The sequence below is a fragment of the Bubalus bubalis genome, chromosome 21 (assembly GCF_019923935.1).
Source record: "Bubalus bubalis isolate 160015118507 breed Murrah chromosome 21, NDDB_SH_1, whole genome shotgun sequence".
Classification (NCBI taxonomy): Eukaryota; Metazoa; Chordata; class Mammalia; order Artiodactyla; family Bovidae; genus Bubalus; species Bubalus bubalis.
The window spans coordinates 10,618,196-10,638,827 of record NC_059177.1 but is presented as its reverse complement, the minus strand read 5'-3'; the positions used below and the strand labels follow the sequence as shown (position 1 = coordinate 10,638,827).

Genomic DNA, 20,632 nt, shown 5'->3' with positions numbered 1-20,632 from the left:
AGGGGCGGACAGGACTGAGCGACTTCACTTTCACTTTTCACTTTCATGCATTAGAGAAGGAAATGGCAACCCACTCCAGTGTTCCTGTCTGGAGAATCCCAGGGACGGTGGAGCCTGGTAGGCTGCCGTCTATGGGGTCGCACAGAGTCGGACACGACTGAAGTGACTTAGCAGCAGCAGCAGCAGCGAGCATCTGGACCACTTGCCGTAAGGTTTGCGCACACAATGCGAGGCCGCACTCTCGCTATATCTGGCTCCCGTGGTTTTCTGGAGTGCCGCCGCTGCCATGACACTGTGTAGGGAAGGCTTTGAGGAACCTGCTGCTCGTGGCTTGCTGGCCCTGAGAAGGGGCTTGGGGAGACATCCTAGCAGCTGCTGAAGCAATTTGTTTTGAGGATCCTCCCTGTTTCTCCCCTGCTCGGCACTGGCTGCCAACATACTTCCCCTTGGAGGAGTGGAAACCTGAATCTGGACGAACTGAGGCGCTCCAAGACCCAGTAAGTCCCTTGGTGTGCACCCGGCTAACTTCTCTTTTGAGCATGATGCGCTCTTTGGGCATTTTGTCAGTTAGTTCTGATGTCTGTCTGCCATTGGGGACTGTTTAAAGTCATTTGGGCATTTTTGCCACTTGGTTCTGACCTGTGTCTAATATTGAGGACCCTTTGTAAGCAGTGAGTGTCATTTGGTTCTGATATGTGTCAACCATTGAGGACCATTCATGTTGGGGAGGTGTTTGGGACTCCATATGGGTCATCTTCTCAGTGGATCGGTGACCGTTCTGTCTTCTGATGTGTGTGTGTGTGTGTATATATATACACACATATACATATTTATATGCCATTTGTGTGATTGGTATTCTTGCTGCCTTTTGTGAAATGGGAAATTCAGGTTCAATTCATTAAGAAAAATTTAGCTATGAACCTCTAAGGAAAAAAAGAAAGATAATTTTTTTTAAAAAAACACTGTGGGGCCAATGACATTCTTCACACTCCAGAGAAAATTGGTTAAGATGAAACTTTTGAAACTCTAAAACTGGTTCTTTTTGCAATATTCAGTTAGAGAAAGGTGGCTTGATAAAATGCTGTTTTCAGAATTCTGACCCCAAGAGAATAAAAATATACCTAGAAGAAAGCTTGAAGTTAACTCTTATCAAGTCCTTGAAATAAGAGCTCATTCCCTGTGATTTCAGCCCTGGATTAATTAGTAGAACTTCAAAAGATATTTGGGTTCATTAAACACTTATCCTGTGCCACAGTAAAGAGAAAATGTGCTGTGAGAAAAATGTATGTTTTTAGAGATTATGGAATATGTTAAGTTTGCAAATCAGAAAATGCTGATATAATAGTTCATTTACTTGTTTCTTGGTTTTGCTATCATCTTTTAAAAGTTAAAACACTAATATGTAAAAATGATAAGGGAAGCATTTCAGGATGTAAAGCAAGTAGGAGATGTGTTGTCAATAAGGTATAAAAAATGAAAATACTTTTGCTGAAGGATAAAAGAAGAATAATTTTGTCTGGAACGTGGAATACAAAATGTGGAACAGTCATAAACTAGGTACTATCAGCACTGAGAAATGCATGAACTGCAGCTCCATGGTATTAACATGCAGAAATCCCAAAACATTGTTATAAGCAAAAAAAAACAAAGTTGTAAAAAGGTATGTCTGACATGAGTCCATTAAACAAAATGTTCAAACATGTAAAATAATACTCTATGTTGTCCATGGTCACATGGAGAACATAGATGGTGAATTGGTGAGGAGTCTAAAAACCACATAGGAAGTATTCTCTGTGCCTTGGTTACCTCCTTTGTAAAATGGGAGAGATGCCTTCTTTATAAGGTTGTGTGAAGATTAACAACAGATACCCGTGGGAGTTCCCTGGTGGTTTAGTGGTTAGGATTCTGGACTTATATCACCATGGCCCAGGCTCAATCCCTTGTCAGAGAACTGAGATTCCACAAGCCACATAGCCCAGCCAAAGAAAAAAAAAGCAGATACTCTATGCCAACTGCTTGGCATCATGCCTGGCACAGGGAAGAGGAACATGTGAAGCACAAATTAAAATCACCTGAGTTAGCATTATCTCCCACCACCTCCTACCACCCTACTTTTCTTTCTTCTTCTGAAAGAAAAGCTGCTTTCTTTCAGGATTAATGACTTGTAATTGGTGTGTCATTTTACATTACAGAAGCGTGTGCCTCCAAAGTGCTTTAACAAAAGTTCTCAAGCAGTTGTTTACATGTTCCCCTGAAATGTTTCCACATCATGGCCAACACCTTAAACTGTTACTACTTAGAGGTTTATTTCCATTCAACCACACCTTAAATCATCAACCTAAGAATGAGTAGTGGCATCTACTTAATTTATGGTTACTAAAGGGGGAAAGTAGGGAAAATAGGAGTTTGGGATTAACATGTACACACTACTATACATACAATAGACAACCAACAAGGACATACTATACAGGCACAGGGAACTCTGCTCAGTGTCTTGTAATAATCTGTAAGGGAAAAGAATCTGAAAAATTTTATATACCTGAATCACTTTGCTAGATACCTGAAACTAACAACTATATCAACTATACTTCAATTAAAAAAAAGAAAAAAAGGGGGATTCCCTGGCGGTCCAGTGGTTAGGACTCCCTGCTCTCAGGGTGGAGGGCTCAGTTCAATTCCTGGTCTGGGAACTAAGATCCCACAAGCCACATGCCACCCCACCCCAAAAAAGAGACAGGAAAAAAAATGAGCAGTGGCAAAAATCCTAAGATCTCTTGTTCATGAGGGTAGTTACTAACAAATGCCAAAATACTGTACTTGGCTCAGCTACAAGAGCCCAACAAAACTAAGTTACAGCTTTAAAACCAGCCCAAGGTCAGTGCCAAGCACCTCCCCCATAAGGCAAGCCCAAGGCCTGGACGTACCGGAGTGGGACCTGTAGTTCTGGTACAGCTGGTGGATCTTCTTGGGCTTGCGCACTGCGCACTGCTTGTCCACAGCGTTCCTGCTGGCGTAGTGGAACAGGGAGCGCAGATCACTGAAGCGGAAGGCCACGCCCTTCATAATGCTCTGGGCCGTGTCCCCCGTGAGGAACATGGCGTTGGGGTCGTTGATGCATTTCATCAGCAGCGCCAGCTCGGCTTGGGTGAAGTCCTGGATCTCATCACCATAGAGCTCGTGGATGGACCACGGGAGCACCTTGAGCTTCGACAGCCTCCGGGACAGGTTGTACAGAACATCCTCATCGTCAAAGTACCCTTTCTGAGACCTAATCTGCTGATACAGGCAGAAGAGCCCATAGATCTCGCTCCGGTCTTCCTTGAAATTGGGGCACCGCTTCCGCCCTAATTGCTTATATGCTTCTTCCGTGAGTCTCCCCCCGGGGCAGCTGAGGGCCTCAAAAGACCCCTTCAGAAAAGATTTTATTTCTTTCCAGATCAGGGCAGGGTTGTAGGAGGTTTTCCCTTTGATCATTTTGGGCCATATCTCATTGACAAACACCTCAAATGTCACATACACACGGGGGTCGCTGTCGCTCGGGCGCGTTTCCACGGTTTTTTCCTCCTCGCCGTAGTCCCCATCAGCCTCAGCCTCCTCCTCCTCCTCCTGCCAGTTGGTGATGGTCAACTCCTCCTGCGTGGACCATCCTACGATGGATCTTTTCAAGCTGCCATCTTCGTTTCTCAGAAAAAACGGTTTGGGCAGAGAAGCATCGAGCAGGAGGAGCAGCTGCTTGGAGGTGACAAACAGAGGGAAGTTCTCATCCCTGAGGTCCTGGAGCTTGTGGACATTGGGTTCCAGCGGTTTGTAGTGACTGGTGGCCTTGGTAGACTTGGAAAGCTCCACGAAATTCCTCTGCACCTCCTGGCACAGGACGTGGTTCTTGGTCACGAAGATCTGATGTAAGTGCTCCAACTGGGGGGGCTCTTGTGGGGCGAGTTCTTCCTCCCCTTGGCCGGGCCCTCCTGGCTCCCCACCGGCTCCCTCTGCACAGGCTTCACTCTCCTGCTCCTCCTCTAGGCAGCCCACTGTTCCCACCTCCACGGATCCTTCCTCCTCCTCCTCCTCCCCTGCTTCCTCCTCCTCCTCCTCTTCCTCCCCACCCTGACCCTCCTTTCTGGGTTCCAGTTCCAACCTTCGCTTCAGCCAGATCTGCTTTGCCAGCAGCGGGCTCCCCGCCTGCTGGGCTTTCTCCCAGTAGCCGTGGAATTTCTTCCACAGCCTGTACAGGCAGCAGGTGGTCTTGCCCGTGCCGCTGCGCCCAATGAGGATAATGGGTTCCAGCGGCCTGGGGTTGAGGCCGATCACCGCGTACTCGAGCTCGCCCACCCGGAACGGGTACTCCACCGTGGCCGTGGTGTCGTTGAGGATGTTGGAGGCCATGTTGGTGCTGAAGCTGTGGAACTTCATGATGTTATATTCCGTCTCCACCGCGCTGGCTGGGGGGAAGTACTCGGGCTCGGCGCGGGCCCCGCCCTTCTCGGCCTCCGTGTCCTCCACGTAGCAGCGGGGGATCCGCTTTTGGATTTTCATGTTGGCAGACACTGGGCCCTTGTTGATGCCCTTAAGCTTCTTGCGCAGGATGCAGGACAAGCCCCGGTTGTAGGCGCTGCAGATGGCCTGGATGGAGTAGGACAGTTTGTTGTGGTCTAAGACGATGTCCCAGATCCGTATGATTTCCGTGTAGACCCGCCCGGACTTCTCAGTGGGGTGCATGCTGCGCTCTGCGGCTATGATCTTCTCGGGGTTCTCGCTGCACCGCGGGGAGAAGTCAATCGCCAGCTCCCACAGCATCCGGGCCGCCTTGTCCAGCTTGGCCTCGAAGAGCTGGATGCTTCCTTTCAGGTTCCTCAGCCGCTTCCGCAGGCCTGGGGTCCACTCACCATTGCCCAGCTTCTGGATGGCCAGGATGATTTTCTTCTTCATGACCTTGGACATGACCTTGCTGGACAGCTTCTTCAGCATTTCCGAAGTGCACTCGATCTCCCACGTCATGTTCTCAAAGTCCAGGAGGCAGATGTCCATCTCTGACACACTCCAGTCGTCCTGGTCGTCGCTGCCCTCTGTCCCCCTGCTACCCTCAGGAAGGAGCTGTGGGGCCGAGAGTCCTGCCTGCACTTGTCCCTCTGCAGCCTCCAGGGCCCCGGGGTTGTTCCCACTGCAGTCAGAGCCCCCCGCCCCCGGGGCGCCGTGCAGCTCTTCTTTCTCTCCTTTGGTGCCAGCTCCTGTCTCCAGAGTCTCGGGGCCCTGAGGACAGTCCTCCGGGAGGGATGAATTCAATTCCAGTTGCTGAATCAAAGCCGTGATGTCCTGCACGAGGCAGTCTCTCCGGGAGCAGGGCCTGGCAGCCTCAGGCTCCAGCCTTGGGGCCTGGGCATCAGGGAGGGTCTCCCAGCTGTCAGGGACCCTGGCTTCTTTGGGTGGGGCTCGCACAGCACCCGGCAGCAGCTTGGAGGAGCCCTTGACCTGAGCAGTGTGAGCAGGGGCCGCCGGGCGTGGGGGCTTCCCAGGGTGGGCGGCGGCGTCCTGCCGGCCCCGGCGCCTGGTCTCCGTCAGGGCTTTGTTCCAGGCCAAGAGCAGTGGGTCGTTCTTCTTCACGCGGTGCCGTGCATCTTTGCCTTCCTTGTTCTTCAGGTTGAGGTTGATGTCAAACTTCGCCAGCAGACCTACCAGCTTTCCCGTGCGTTTGAGCATGCCTTTCTGGAAGAGGATATGCATCAACGTGTTCCCGCTGCCGTCCTGCATGTTGGGGTTGAGGTAGGAAAACTCCTCTGGCTTGGACCAGAACAGATCCAGCAGGTGGCTGAGGAAGTTAAAACCGATGTCAGCTGAAAGACACAAAAACCCTGTGAGCGCTAGACAGCTATTCTGGGGAACAGAGATGCCAGCCGGGGAGGGGCCTTAGAACACAGAGCTTCCCCAAGCATTTCATAACCCAGTGGTTCTCAACTGGGGGCAATTTGCTCCCCAATGGACATGTGGCTGTGTCTGGAGACACTTTTGATTGTCACAGTTTAGGAGGTGCTTCTGGCATCTAGTGGGTGGACACCCCACAAACGCACGGCACAGCCCCAAAACAATGAATTATCCTGCCCAACTGTCGGTAGTGCCAAGGCAGAAAAACCCAGAAATCATCTTAATATTTCAATAAGATCTTTTATGTCAGGACCCTTGAAATGATGTAAATAAATGAAAAGTATGTGCAGCTATGGATGGCCGACTTTGGGACATAAGAATCTTCTTCATCAGCCCACGCTGACCACTCACAGTGATGGTCACTCCTTCCCATTGAGCTATGGGGGAGGGGCCAAGAGATAGGGGCTTGGTCAAGAAATAGGCCTTTTCCAGATCGTTGGCTTTCTCAGGAGGAAAGACCAAAGACCACAGAATCCTTTCTAATATCCAGTTTCATCTTCAAGAAAAAGACTGCTGACAGAATGAAGCCTACCTTTGATATCTAGAAAGATGTGGAGCGCAGCATGCAAGGGAGTGTCACCTTCCGTGAGAGAAATACTTCGGGGGTCTGCACCCTTGGTCAAGAGGACGAAGGCCATGTCGAAGTCCTCATGCTTCATGCACACAGCAAGCGGCGTCTCCTGGCTGCTCTGGAGACCCTCCAGCAAGGCTGGGGGAGGCAGAGAGAAGGATACAGTGAGCCACGTCCCAGGGGTGGGACCATTTCTGCCCTTTAGTCTAAAGCAAGAAAGGGTGCTGACCCCACTTCCAAGGCCCTCCTGCCACCGCTCTTTCTGGGAGGCAAGGGCTTCCCAGTGCCCTGGGGGGAAAGCTTGCCCCCTCCACGTGTCCTGTCCCTGGGCCTCGTCTCCTTTCCCGTCTCTCCAGCTCCCTCTCCCACGCTGAAGCAGGACCATCGTCAGCACTGCCCTGGAGTAGGGAAAGTGTGAGCGACTGAACTCCCGGTGTCTGTCCAACCCTCTCCGTGACACACACTCAGTGGCCAGGACGTGAGCAAGCTTCCCACTTCCTCTGCTTCTATGATGCTTTTCCCCGAGAATGCCCGTCGACCCTCATTTATCGTATTCCCTGACATGTCCCCACGTGCACATCACCTTCTTTTTAGCTCAGTCTGCGTTTCCCCTCTGCACTGCAGGCTCCCCAACCTCCACCCTCTTTGGACCTGCAGCCTTCTTGTACTGCTGCTCGCTGGCAGCCATGAATTCACTCTCCATCCTTGGGCCCTGGCACCTGACCCCAGGGAGGCCTTCGATAAGTGCTTGCTTCATCAGGAACAAAACAGGAATTCCACAACTGCCATGGTTTTTGGTCAAAGATAGTAAGAGTCCATGTCAGGAATGGGTTTGAAGACATTAATAGGCAACCTTCCATCTATCTCCTGAGACCCATGGGTAAGGCCAACACTGGAAAGCTTTGTAAGGCTCTCTGAAAGCTGGGACCAGTGTGGCATCACCCCCTCTGAAGGTGATTTCCCTTAACCTGCAAGGCGGGTGGAGAACCATGCAGCCAAGGCGCTCTGCCCAGATCCTGCATCCATGAACACAATGAATATTCAAAACAGCCCTGAGAAAGGGGGACTATTGTCACTCCCATTTTACAAATGAGGAGATGGAGGCCAGTTTGTAGTGGCCTTAGGAAGGGGTTTTGGAGGGGTGGGGGTGTAGGGAGAGGAGGCTGGTGTTTCCAGATTAGCTTTAAATAAAACTGGATCCAGCAAGCCGTCTGCATGCTCCAGACACACACCCAGCCAAGTGTGACTGTGCTGATGAAAGTGGCAGATGTTCCCACCCACCCGTTATCTGGCCGTTTCTTTAAAAACAAGCATCACAAATCCCAATCATGGATCAGAAAAGAACACCGCAGAGTTTGACAAGGACCCACACAGCGTATCAAGTGCAAGGAATGGTCCAGCTGAAGGTCAGGAGGAAACGACTAGGGCTGACACCCCTCCACAATCCTGACGTTTCTCACACAAAACACAAAGGGAAGGGAAGAATTCACAAAAGTGCCTTGACCTGATCACTGCTTCCAGTGAGAAGATATGGAGGAGAAAGAGAATGAGGCGGAAGGAGAATCCAAGGGACTTCCCTGGTGGTCCAGGAGTTAAGACTCCATGCACCCAATGCTGGGGTGTGGGTTTGATACCTGGTCAGGGAATTTCCCACGGCAAGGCCAAAAAATAAATACACTTTTTCAAAATTAAAAAGGAGTCTCTGAAATCAAGTGAAAGCGCCGTAACCTGCGGCACCTGGACTCCCCGGGCTTGACCCCGATGCTGACTCAGCATCTGGGACTCACCTCCATGGTCTATCAGGCGGTCCAGGAGCAGGGTCCTCCTCTGGTCCCAGGCCTTGAGGTGGGGGAGGATGGCACACAGGTCGAGGGTCGAGAGGTCGCAGTCTTTGATGAGACAGTCCCCGAGCGGCGGCTGCCCACTCACCTTTCGGGTCAGCAGCAAAAGCACTTCGGGCCATTTCTGTTTTTCCAGTAAAAACTTGAGGAAGGTGTTGGCACAGTTGCGGTCAATGTCATAGACCAGATCAGGAGGAATTTCTTTCAAAAACAAGAACACACCACACTCCAACAACAGGTTCCTGTGATTTCTGTCCCCAGCCACAACCCTAAACAGAGGGACATCACTGCCCCAAGTTACGGGAGACCATAAACAGTACTTAGTTATTTCGGCCATGCTACTCAATCACAGGTGAGCCTCAGTGACAGCACTCGCCAGTGAGCTTGAGAAGGCTGGAAATACCCAAGGAGTGTACAGTCTTAGCCAACAGAAAAGAGAAACATCTGTGGTATTTTAAAAAGGATAGGGACTTCCCTGGTGGTCCAGTGGTTGAGAGTCCATCTGCCAATGCAGGAGACATGGGTTCGATCCCTGGTTCAGGAAGACCCACATGCCATGGGGCAACTAAGCCCATCTGCTACAGCGACTGAGCCCTCGTACCAAGAGTCATGTTCCACAAGAGAAGCCTCCACAAGAAAAAGGCTGTGCACCCCAACTAGAGAGTAGCCCCTGCTTACCCCACCTACAGAAAGCCTGAGTTCAGCAAAGAAAATTCAGCACAAACAAATAAATGTTTAATTGTTCAAACACTCATTTAAATAATTTTAAAGTTTAAAAAAAATGAAGAAATAAAAAATGTAAATGGATCATATATGCAAATTCCAGGAGGATGCATGAGAAACCAATAACAGAGGTTGCCCTAGGGATGAGATTTAAAGATGTAAGTTCAAGGGGTGGATGATCCACTTTTCACTGGAGAATGTTCTGTGTTGTTTGAATGTTCTCCGTGTAGATCATGACATTTATTTTTTAATCACTTCTTAAACAGGACCGTAGAAAAGAGTATTAAGGTGCCTAGAGCATCTTTGAACACAATTGAAGGTTGTCAGAAACCTTACCTTGCAAAGAAGAAAGGATGCGCAAGAACTTCTGAACCACTTCTTGCTTCATAAAGTTTTTCTGCAACAAGTGACTTCCTGAGTTCATGTATGTCACCAGTTGCTCGCAGACTTTCTGGAAAATGTCCCCCTCGTTAGCTGGTCCCTCACCAATGCTCAGTTCTGCAAAACACCCCCAGATGCTTCTTGTGACTGCAGAGATCACACAGGCATAGACTGCAAAGACGGTCACACCTCTCCACCCCTCCATGTAGCCGGGCAACTGCAGAGCACCTGTTCTCCCCTTCCACCACTCTAGCCTAGCTTCATGACCTGCTATGACAAGGAGAATGTAGTGATTGTGAGTTTTGTGCCAGTTCTGAGCCTGAGCCTCAAGAAGCCTTGTTTAGTTCTATTCAGGTCCAGGCTAGATAAGAATCATCATAAAACAAAGATGAATCAACCCAGTGGTCCAAACTGAGGCCCCACAGATATGAAAGAGCCCAGTCAAGATCAGCAAGAGGCAGACACTTGAAGAAGTTCTGTTACAGCTATGAGAATAGCCAAGCCTCAGTGGCTGAGCTGCAGGATCATGAACTAAAGAAGTGTTTGTTGCTTTAAATCACTAGGTTTGAGGGCTGTTTGTTAAGTAGCAATGGATAAGTGATAGAACAGTTCAAGGATATAACAGTGGGAGGGTAGCTTACTGCAGCAGCAACATCTAACTACACACCAGCCACCCACACATCTAATTGGCAAGTGGAAAAAGCCAAGAGTAAGGAGCCAGCTCTCTAGCCAAGAGGGAAGACACTAACCACTCGGTTCAATTTACTGAGAAAGTAGTTATGATTAGAAATCATCCAATAAAGGAAGTCTGAAAAGGGGCAAATGCTTTATTTGGTATCAGATTATACACTCAAAAAGCCCTTCTGGTTAACATGGAATCTTACTAAACAGATCAACCGGATGTGGGCTTTTCACACCTGGCTTAAGTACTATCATGTGGTGAAGAGGTGAATGCATGTTCAATGTCATGTTCTAACAGAAGCAGGGACACTAAAGGAGATGGAAAAATAAAAGCATCCCATCAGCAGTCAGGTCTCCCACAGCAGACCCCAGGCCAAAGATTTGTGTGCAAATAGTTCAAGAAAGAAGAGACCAGTGAGGGTGGGGGGAACAGGTAAGGGCTGGGGAGGAAGCAGGCAGGCTGTCAGCCCCACAGTCCCCTGGGGGATCTGGAGTGAATCACTCAGAGCTGCGCTGGCAAGGCAAGGGGAATGGGCTTTCAGATTCTCACCTCTGTCTGCCACTGTCCACAGCCTGCCTTGAGTGAGTGAGTGAAAGTCGCTCGGTTGTGTCTGACTCTTTGTGAACCCATAGACTATACAGTCCATGGAATTCTCCAGGCCAGAATACTGGAGTGCCTTTCCCTTCTCCAGGGGATCTTCCCAACCCAGAGATCGAACCCAGGTCTCCCTCATTGCAGGCGGATTCTTTACCAGCTGAGCCACAAAGGAAGCCCAAGAATACTGGAGTCGGTAGCCTATCCCTTCTCCAGCGGATCTTCCCGACCTAGGAATCGAACCAGGGTCTCCTGCATTGCAGGTGGATTCTTTACCAACTAAGCTATCAGGGAAGCCCTAGAGGCTATAAATTCCCATGCACTTCTGGTTTGAAGGAGCCTGAGCAAAGCAGGTTCCATAAGCCCTTAGGTTGTTCTCTTTGAGAACGAGCCTTAGGTGTGGGCTCTGCAAAGTGAAGGCACATCAGGGAGCACACAACAGTGGGAAGGGACCCAGGGGACCCAAGCAGAGCTCCGACATCACTTGCTGTGCCTTCTGATACACACCTGGCTCGCCTTTCAAAAGATTGGGTCAGAGAGCCAGAAACACACACACACATACCAACTTCCCGGGCAAACCCCCACTGCCTTCTAATCAAGAGACTTTCCAGTGCCAGACAGAAGCAAGACCACTCTAGCACTAACCTCTAGAGAAAAGGAAGTGGAAACCCTTGGCACAGGAAGACCCACATCACCTAAGCTAGCAGCCGGCTCTGAGGCAGAGAACATGAACCATGTGGTTTAAGAGTGACTGAACAATACCCCTGGGCCTGGCATCCCACCTTCATCCTAGAATGCCTCTGAAGACACAAAAACAGTGATAATGCACAATACAGGAATAGAACCTTTGCTAAAGGAGGAACTGCCTTCTCCACCAAGCAGATGGAAACCTGGCCACTTGTCCCCTGCCTCCTGCCTCATGGCATCAGTCTTCCACCGGGGCAGTTAGTTTAGTATAAAATCATTTGAAACTGAACAGAAAGATTACCAAGCTTGACAGTAGAGACAGTTAGATGCAGCTGTATAATAATGGGTGGCTGTGTGGTTCAGAATAATTAAGAAGGTGGTTATAGACCAGAGAAAGGTACAGAAATCAGGCAAGAAACTAGAGAGTGATATCAGCAACACAGCAAAGCATAAAAGGAAATGTGCTGAAACACTGACAGTAGTAGCTGTGGGTCGGCACCTCTGGGGAGGTGCACCTGATTTATTACTCTGAGCCTGTCTGCTTTTTCCTAAATTTTCTATAAGCTTAAGAGAGAGAAGACACGTTGGGTTATAAGGTTGTTCATACATTATAATCACAGGTTTTTTAGAAAGATGACTAAGTAATGAACAACCAAAAGACTAGATAAAAATATGCCAAAGTGTAATTACAATAAAGTTCTGTTTTTATTTTTATTTATTTAAAAAATGTATTTATTTTTCTCTTTTTTGGCTGCTTCCCAAGACATGTGGGATCTTAGTTCCCCGACTAGGGATGGAACCTGTGCCCCCTGCAGTGTAAGTATGGAATCCTAACCAGTGGCTGAAGGGAAGTCCCTCTGTGTTTATACAAAATGATATTTTTACAAATTTTCTACAATGGTCATATTTAATAGATATATACAAGCAGATTCAAAATTAAAATGAAAAGAGATCGTTTAAAGCTGCAGTAGTGCTCAGCTGTAATAGTTCTTGTTGTGTGTGTTAGTTGCTCAGGTGTGTCTGACTCTTTGTGACCATATAGATTGTAGCCCATTAGGCTCTTCTGTCCATGGGATTTTCCAGGGAAGAATACTGGAGTGGGTGCCATTTCCTCCTCCAGAGGATCTTCCCGACCCAGGGATCAAACCCACATCTCCTATGTCTCCTGCATTACAGGCAGATTCTTCTTGTTAAAAAACAGAAATATATCATTTCAAAAGGAGATTTTGCTTTTGTGTGAAATCTTCCTTTCGAGGTAAAAAATATGAAACTGACAAGCTTTATTACAAACACTTTATCAAGTGAAATTTATGTAGCCATCACATTTTTATAAAAGAAAATTAAAATATATAACTGTAAATGCATGGAATAAAAGTAAATGACCAAATCACAACTATATTAATGTTTCCAGGTAGGTGGGTTTATGAAGAATATTTTCTTTTTTTAAAAAAGAATCTACTGATTTTATAATAAAGAAAAAGTATCATCAATATCGCATGCCTTCATTTACTGAAAAAGAGGGCATTTTGTGGTGCTAAGGGACTCAAGGTTGATACACCATGGCCTCTGAGTCACAGGCTCCATCTATGGGGGAAACACACACAGAGAAGGTCAGAGTCCTCTTAGTCCTGGGCAAGAGGCACCTTCACAGAGCAGAAAGCAGCTGGTGCCTCGGGGAGGACCAGAGAGAAAGGCTTCAGATGCCTGCATTTATTCTCTGAAAAGCCATGCACCAGTGAATCAAAGGAAAAATCACCACCGACCAAGAACAATAACAATAGAGGCTCCAGTCTCCCTGGTCCTGACGGCAGTCCAGCTGCTAGAGAAGGTGGACATGCTGCCATCTAGTGGTTGTCATGAGAGGCAGGGAAAGACAGGTAACCCTGACCTCTCAGGTTCACCCCGCCCCCAACCTCCCTACCGCCCTGTGGGCCCTGCCTTCCCCCGGCAGCTAGTGAGAAAGGCCCTGCCCTGAATCTGCTGAATCAAAATCTGCATTTAAAAAGCTCCCAAAGGATTCACGTGCATGTTAATGGAAGTTCTTATTTAGAGAACAGCAGAAATCTTCACCAAGACCCTATATTTCTCAGGCTTTCTCATCTACATGCAAAAGCCACCCAAAGATAACCATCTCCATTTTCATCAGAATGGGGCACAGTATCTGCCAGAAAGAGCCAAAGGTGAGAACATCTTTTATCCTAGCCTATATCCTAGCTGTTCATCTGGGCACAGAAGCTAGTGTCCTAATGATGCTTTACTCAGGACCACAGATGTGAAAAACGAAACCCATCAAGTGGACTTCCCTGGTGGTACAGCGGACAAGAATCTGCCTGCCAACGCAGCGGACATGGGTTCGATATCTGGTCCAGAAAGATTCCACATTCCTCAGAGCAACTAAAGCCCCTGCAGCACAACTACTGAGCCTGTGCTCTAGAGCCTGCGAGCCCGTAGGTCTCACCTCCTGAAGCCCGTTCGCCTAGAGCCTGTGCTCTGCAGCAAGAGAAGTCACCACAATGAGAAGTGCACGATAGGCTTGTGCACAGCAACAAAGCCCCAGCACAGCCAAAAATAAACAAACTCTTGTTGTGGTTTAGTTGCAAAGTCGTGTCTGACTCATTTGTGACCCCATGGACTGTAGCCCACCAGGTTCCTCTGTCCATGGGATTTCCCGAGCAAGAATACTGGAGTGGGTTGCCAGGCGATCTTGCCGACCCAGGGATCAAACCCACATCTCCTGCATTGGCAAGTGAGTTCTTTACCACTGAACCATAGGGGAAGCCCTAAAAATAAATAAATGAAGTTTTAAAAAAACTCATCAAGTTAAAACTCAGGTCAGGAGCAAGGGTACCAATCCCCTAGGTAGCATCTCTTTCTAAAAATAATGGTTCCATTGTGCCCACTAATGTGTGAATGGGGAGAGATTAAAATCCATATAATCTTCATTTTTATGAAGATCTACCTTCATTCCCATGGCCCCAGGCCCTCCTTCTGGCCTTCCCTCCCACTGTCTTCTCAACTACTACTCTGCACAGAAAACCATTCTGGGTTAAAGTCTAAAATGACACTGTCCAATACAGAGGCCCACTAACTTAATTACATAAAAATAAAGTTAATTGAATAAAATTTCATTTCTTCAGTTGCTTCTTATTGTTGTTGCTCAGTCGCTCAGCCACGTCTGACTCTTTGCAGCCCCATGGACTGCAGCACGCCAGGCTTCCCTGTGTTTCACTGTCTCCCAGAATTTGCTCAAACTCATGTCCACTGAGTCAGTGATGCCATCCAACCATCTCATCCTCTGTCGCGCCCCCTTCTCCTCCTGCCTTCAATCTTTCCCAGCATCATGGTCTTTTCCAATGAGTTGGCTCTTTCACATCAGGTGGCCAAACTATTAGAGTTTCAGCTTCAGCATCAGTCCTTCCAAGGACTATTCAGGACTGATTTCCTTTAGGATTGACTGGTTTGATTTCTTTGCTGTACTAGGGACTGTCATGAGTCTTCTCCAACACCACAGATCAAAAGCATCAATCTTTGCTGCTCAGCCTTCTTTATGGTCCAACTCTCACATCCATACATGACCACTGGAAAAACCATAGCTTTGACTAGACAGACCTTTGTTGGCAAATAATGTGCTTTTTAATATGCTGCCTAGGTTTGTCAAAGCTTTTCTTCCAAGAAGCAAGCATCTTGTAATTTCATGGCTGCAGTCACCATCTGCAGTGACTTTGGAGCCCAAGAAAATAAAGTCTGTCACTGTTTCCACTGTTTCCCCATCTATTTACCATGAAGTGATGGGACCGGATGCCATGATCTTAGTTTTTTGAATGTCGAGCGAGTGAGTGTGTGTGTCTGTGTGTATGTGTTGGGGGTGGAGGGGTCAATTTTCCCCCTCAGGAGGTCGTGAGGAAAACAAACCCCAGTGTGGCCAGGTGGAAGACAGCCTATTCAAAATGACCTAAGCACCCAAAATGACTTAGACATGGTCCAGACATCATGGATGTTCGTGCCCCCCAGAGAGGAACTGGGCCTCTAGCACTCATCTTTTCCAAGTTCCTCTGACCTTTGCTCTCCCTCCTTTCACCTGAAAGATTTTTTCCCCACACCTGAAAGCTTGCCTGATCATTCCTGGGGAAATTAAATCCCAGGAGATAAGAGGAAAATAGTCTTCCAGACCCAGGGGAAAACGATAGAAACAGTCCCCCATTCAAGTTATGTTTCTGTGTCTAAGAATTGCCAACAGTCACATCCTCTTTCAGGGCCCCTTCCCAATAGTACAGGTGCTCTTCTAGATGGCCTCTATGTGCTCAAAGCAACAGGAAAAGACTAGGTTTCGCCACTTCTCTGACCGTTTCCTTGTTTTCTTTGGAGGGCTCACCTGCCGTGCCATGTCAAACTTCGAAAAAATACATGCCTGTGCTTTTCTCCTTCCTTGTGAATCTAACATAGGGAAGATCCACTTAAAAATCCAAAGGAGGATAACAAAGGGAGGGAGGGCTGGGTGAAGGAATCCTGGATGCCTGTTAGCCCACACCCGGCAGAGCCCCACTGGTTTCTGTCTCAACGTCTGAAAGATGCTCAGTCCTCATTTTATCCACTTGATGATGATTCCCCTTCTGAATACCTGACGAGGCCTAGGAAGTACTGGACTCCTTGAATCCATAACTGCTAACAGGATCCAAGGAGTTTTCAATCACTGGCAGAAAAAGAAATGATCCTCCTGAACATAAAACAGTCAAGAAACCCTATCAACTCTATGACGTGACCATAGACTCTAGAATAACAACAGCAACAACAAAGATAGCAGCAGGCACGTTTTCCTGCTTCTTAAAGGAAGGGGGCTGGGATACTTATATACGCACACAAGTTTTTAAAGTTAAAAAAAAAAAAGAAACAGAATCAGATAGAGTTCTTAAAAATTAAAACTGAGTTTCAAATTAAAAAATGCAATAGACAAGCTAAATTGTAAAAGGAAAAGCTAAAGTCCTAGTTAAAGATCTGGAAAGAAAAAAGAAAAAGAGATAGAAAGCGTTAAGGAAAGCAGAGGGGAAGCTCATCTATGTGAAAGTGGTGGCAAAGAGATAGTGGAAGGAAACAAAAGTGATGGAAGATCATTTCCCTGAGCTAAAAAAAGTTAGACTAAAAGGGATCATAAGGTGCTAAGCAAGAAGAATGAATAAGATACAGTCCAGGGAAATTCCAGAACTCTAAGGACAGGAAATTCTAGAAGGGACAATAAATAAGACTGACATTACTTCCAATCAGTAATGGAGGCGAGAATACAAAGTTGTGAGGAACGAGGTTTTACAGCATATTTCACAAATCCAAGAGATCACAGACTGTCACACACCAGAAAAGGCTGCCATTAAACTGTGACACATCACTGATCACGAAACGCAATCCAATTCAAAGATGGCAAAATGTGGGGGAAAGTGCAACTGAGGATCGATGAAACACAAGGCCTAAATGCAGACCAAGTCTCGATCTAAGGACAGAATAAAGACATTTCCAAAACCCTGTAAGTCTACTATGCACGTCTCCTCACTGAAAAACTTACTGGAGTTGGTACTTAGCAGAGCAAGAAAGAAATCTAGACAGACAGCATGAGTCACAAGTGCTGCATGTGAGTGCAAGAACGGAAAAAAGCATACGTGTGCTGGGGCTGCAGTCTAAATACAAGTCTAAACAAACCTAAAATCATTTGTGTGTGCTTACACATCTGTACACACACACATATATACAGTGATGTGTTTGTATGCGTCATCAAACTAGGATGCTTAGAGAGTATAATATTTCAAGAGCAAAGTTTTCAGGACATTTGATGATTCTTCTCATTGGGTGCAATATGCTACTAGTTGTAGAAATCATACTTCCATATAAAGGCAATTTAATGTTTTTTCAATTTTTAGAATCAGTCTATAGGTGAAGCACAGAAAATCCAGAATTAAGGAACAGAATGTAAATGGCACAAATCACTTTACTAGGCAAAATTCAACAACAAGGGCTGACTTGCTGCGTTTTATCTTTACAGAGTCAGTCCATAGATGCTATCCACATTGACAGATTAAGAAATAGAGTTACAAATGTACTTTTAATTGTTGGCTGTGGTTGTTTCTCAGAAGTGGGCTTGATTTTTGTTATCTCCTGTTCTGTCTGATTTTTTTCTTTTTTACTATGTGCATGCATGGGAAAAAAAAACTCATGCTTACTGCCCAAGGGTAGACTTGGCCAAGTTCCTAGAATGTAGTAGACACTTTTTAAATAACAGTTGTCTCATTCTGTCTTTCAAAAAAAGCACGCAAGCTTTCCAAAGACTGGGAGGTCTCACTTTCATCTTCATGTGCTAGGACAAGATATACTGATTTGTACCTAATTTCACAGAACCAGTTTTGCTGCCTCGAAAAAGTTAATTCCCTGGAAGCTGTACCTGAGAGGTCCTTAGAACACGCTGCCAGCTTTTCCAAGTGGCTGTTGATTTTGTCAATGGCTCTGAAGTTCTTGTTCCTCTTCAGCACATCCACGGCAGACCGGGACTGTCGATCCACCAGGGTGGGGTCAGCCCCAAAGCGCAGGAGCATCTGTACATCCTCTGTTTGCCCTAGAGCAGGCCAAAGTGAGAAGGGGGGGTTGTCACGGTTTCTTTCATAAGGAGAGGTCCCCATGAGCACACATCCGCCTGGTTCCCAGCCTGAGTGGCCTGGGGCAAAGGGGCCAGAGTCCCTCTGTTTACAGAAGCTGAACTGCTGGCCTTGGGCAATCCAGCCGAGTCTCCGGAGCCAGGAGTCCTATGTGGAGTGGGAAGGACAATAGCTTTTAAGAGGTTCAGAAGTGCACTCCTCTCTACCTTTCTCCCATCTCCTTGGCAACAAGCAAGGAGAGAGGGACTCTTGTTACTAGGCAACAGTTACAGCTGTAAGGATGACAGAAAGCTGTGACTTCAGATTTCTTTATTCCTTAGAGAGGAAACAGAACATACTTCCAAAAAAAAAAACACAACAGTCTGGAGACAAGAGAAGAAAGTGGCAATTGTTTTTGCATCAGGGTTTTCTTCACTGTTTGAACCTTCGTTAACCCCACGTCTGGCTGCTGGCTGCATTTGCTGCTTTAACATTTATTTGCCAAGCATCAAGGGGTCTCTGTGATCATAGATACAACTGTTTTCAGAATATAACAGGTATATCCCTGGAGGTACGAAGACTTATGTGAGCACCGAGAGTTACAAGAATCAGTGCCTAATTCCCAGCTTCCAAACATGTGCTTTCTGACAATTCACCACGTTGACAGAGCACCTCTACACCAGACAACACCCTGCTTGTGATGCTGTCCTTTCCCATCTCCCCAGTCACAACTGCTCGCCTCTCATTTTACAAAAATAAGGCAAAATTTAAAGTCATACTTCTCACCTATCAAGCATCACACTGTGAAAGGCAAAATTTTCAGACCCTGAGACTTTCAACCCCTGGTATACACACACCTTCTCCCAGTTATCCATTTAATACTAATCTAAACTCTGCTGTGATGAGACTTTGCAAATGTATTTAACTTCCCAAAGCAGTTGACCTTAAGATGGGGAGATTAACCTGGTCTGATCACATGAGCCCTAAAGATCAAAGGTCTAGAGGTCAGAGATGGAAGAGCACAGAGATTCAGAGTCTGAGGGATCTGATGCACAAGAAGTTCTCTCCTGCCGGCTTCGAAGACAGAGGAGGCCATTAGACAAAGAATACGTGTGGTGTGTGGAAACTGACAGCAGCCCCTGGCCAATAGCCAGAAAGAAAACGGGGACCTCGCTCCTACAACCCCTTCATGGATCACAGCCCTGTCATGGCGAATGGGCTTGCATAACTCAGTGAAGCTATGAGCCATTCTGTGCAGAAACGTGGTTCACGGGAGGAGGGAGTGGCAAACGACTCCACTATTTTTGCCACAAGAAACTTGTGAGCAGTGTGAAAAGGCAAAAAGATATGATACCAGAAGATGAGCTCCCCCAGGTTGGAAGGTGTCCAATATGCTATTAGGCAATTACTAATAGCTCCAGAAAGAATGAAGAGGCTGGACCAACGTGGAAATGATGCCCAGCTGTGGATGAGATCACCACCCCAAACGTGGTGGTGAAAGTAAAGTCCAATGCTATAAAGAACAATGTTGCATAGGAACCTGGAATGTTAGGTCCATGAATCAAGGTAAATTGGAAGTGGTCAAGCAGGAGACGGCAAGAGTGAACATCAGTATCTTAGGAATCAGTGAACTAAAATGGACAGGAATGGGCGAATTTAATTCAGAGGACCATTGTATCTACTACTGTGGACAAGAATCTCTTTGAAGATATGGAGTAACTCTCATATTCAACAAAAGAGTCCGAAATGCAGTACTTAGATGCAGTCTCAAAAATGACAGAATGATCTCTGTTCATTTCCAAGGCAAACCATTCAACATCACAGTAATCCAAGTCTAGGTCCCAACCAATAATGCCAAAGAAGCTGAAGTTGAACAGTTCTATAAAGACCTACAAGACCTTCTAAAAATAACACCAAAAAAAGATGTCCTTTTCATCACAGAGAATTGGAATGCCAAAGTAGGAAGTCAAAGAGATACCTGGAGTAACAGGCAAGTTTGGCCCTGGAATACAAAATGAAACAGGGCAAAGGCTGACAGAGTTTTGCCAAAAGAACGCACTGATCATAGCAAACACCCTCTTCCAAAAACACAAGAGATGACTCTACACATGGACATCACCAGATGGTCAATACCGAAATCAGATTGATTATATTCTTTGCAACAAAAGATGAAGAAGCCCTATACAGTCAGCAGAAACAAGACTGTGGCTCAGATCATGAGCTCCTTATTGCAAAATCAGGCTTAAATTGAAGAAAGTAGGGAAAACCACTAGACCATTCAGGTATGACCTAAATCAAATCTCTTATGATTATACAGTGGAGCTGATGAATAGATTCAAGGTGTTAGATTTGGTAGACAGAGTACCTGAAGAACTATGGACAGAGGTTTGTAACATTGTACAGGAGGCGGTGACCAAAACCATCCCAAAGCAAAAGAAATGCAAGAAGGCAAAGTGGTTGTCTGAGGAGACTTTACAAGTGGCTGAGAAAAGAAGAGAAGCAAAAAGCAGTTGAGAAAGGGAAAGATATACCCAACTGAATGCAGAGTTCAAGAGAATAGAGAGATAAGAAAGCCTTCTTAAGTGAAGAATGCAAAGAAATAGAGGAAAACAACAGAATTGGAAAG

General features: G+C 46.7%; 1 protein-coding gene and 2 long non-coding RNA genes across 10 annotated transcripts in view; 2 read left to right on the top strand and 1 right to left on the bottom strand.

Moving 5' to 3' along the window:
• TRANK1 (tetratricopeptide repeat and ankyrin repeat containing 1) overlaps positions 1-20,632 on the bottom strand; it is a 97,706-nt gene that overhangs the window by 34,695 nt on the left and 42,379 nt on the right. For 7 of the 8 annotated variants that reach the window (XM_044933863.1, XM_006077043.3, XM_044933861.2 and 4 more), the window contains 5 exons: positions 17,817-17,987; positions 9,388-9,549; positions 8,275-8,529; positions 6,449-6,625; positions 2,925-5,828 (listed from right to left, as the gene is read on the bottom strand). In XM_044933863.1, coding sequence (XP_044789798.1) covers positions 2,925-5,828; positions 6,449-6,625; positions 8,275-8,529; positions 9,388-9,549; positions 17,817-17,987 — 3,669 coding nt within the window. The remainder of the gene's footprint in view (positions 1-2,924; positions 5,829-6,448; positions 6,626-8,274; positions 8,530-9,387; positions 9,550-17,816; positions 17,988-20,632) is intronic. The other variant, XM_044933864.2, reaches the window with a different exon arrangement.
• Positions 359-3,225, top strand: LOC123331021. The gene is made up of 2 exons (XR_006547420.1): positions 359-497; positions 3,000-3,225. It is a non-coding gene; the product is annotated as an uncharacterized LOC123331021 (long non-coding RNA).
• LOC123331020 lies at positions 3,765-13,800 on the top strand. The gene is made up of 5 exons (XR_006547419.1): positions 3,765-3,902; positions 5,635-5,757; positions 12,159-12,211; positions 13,486-13,575; positions 13,658-13,800. It is a non-coding gene; the product is annotated as an uncharacterized LOC123331020 (long non-coding RNA).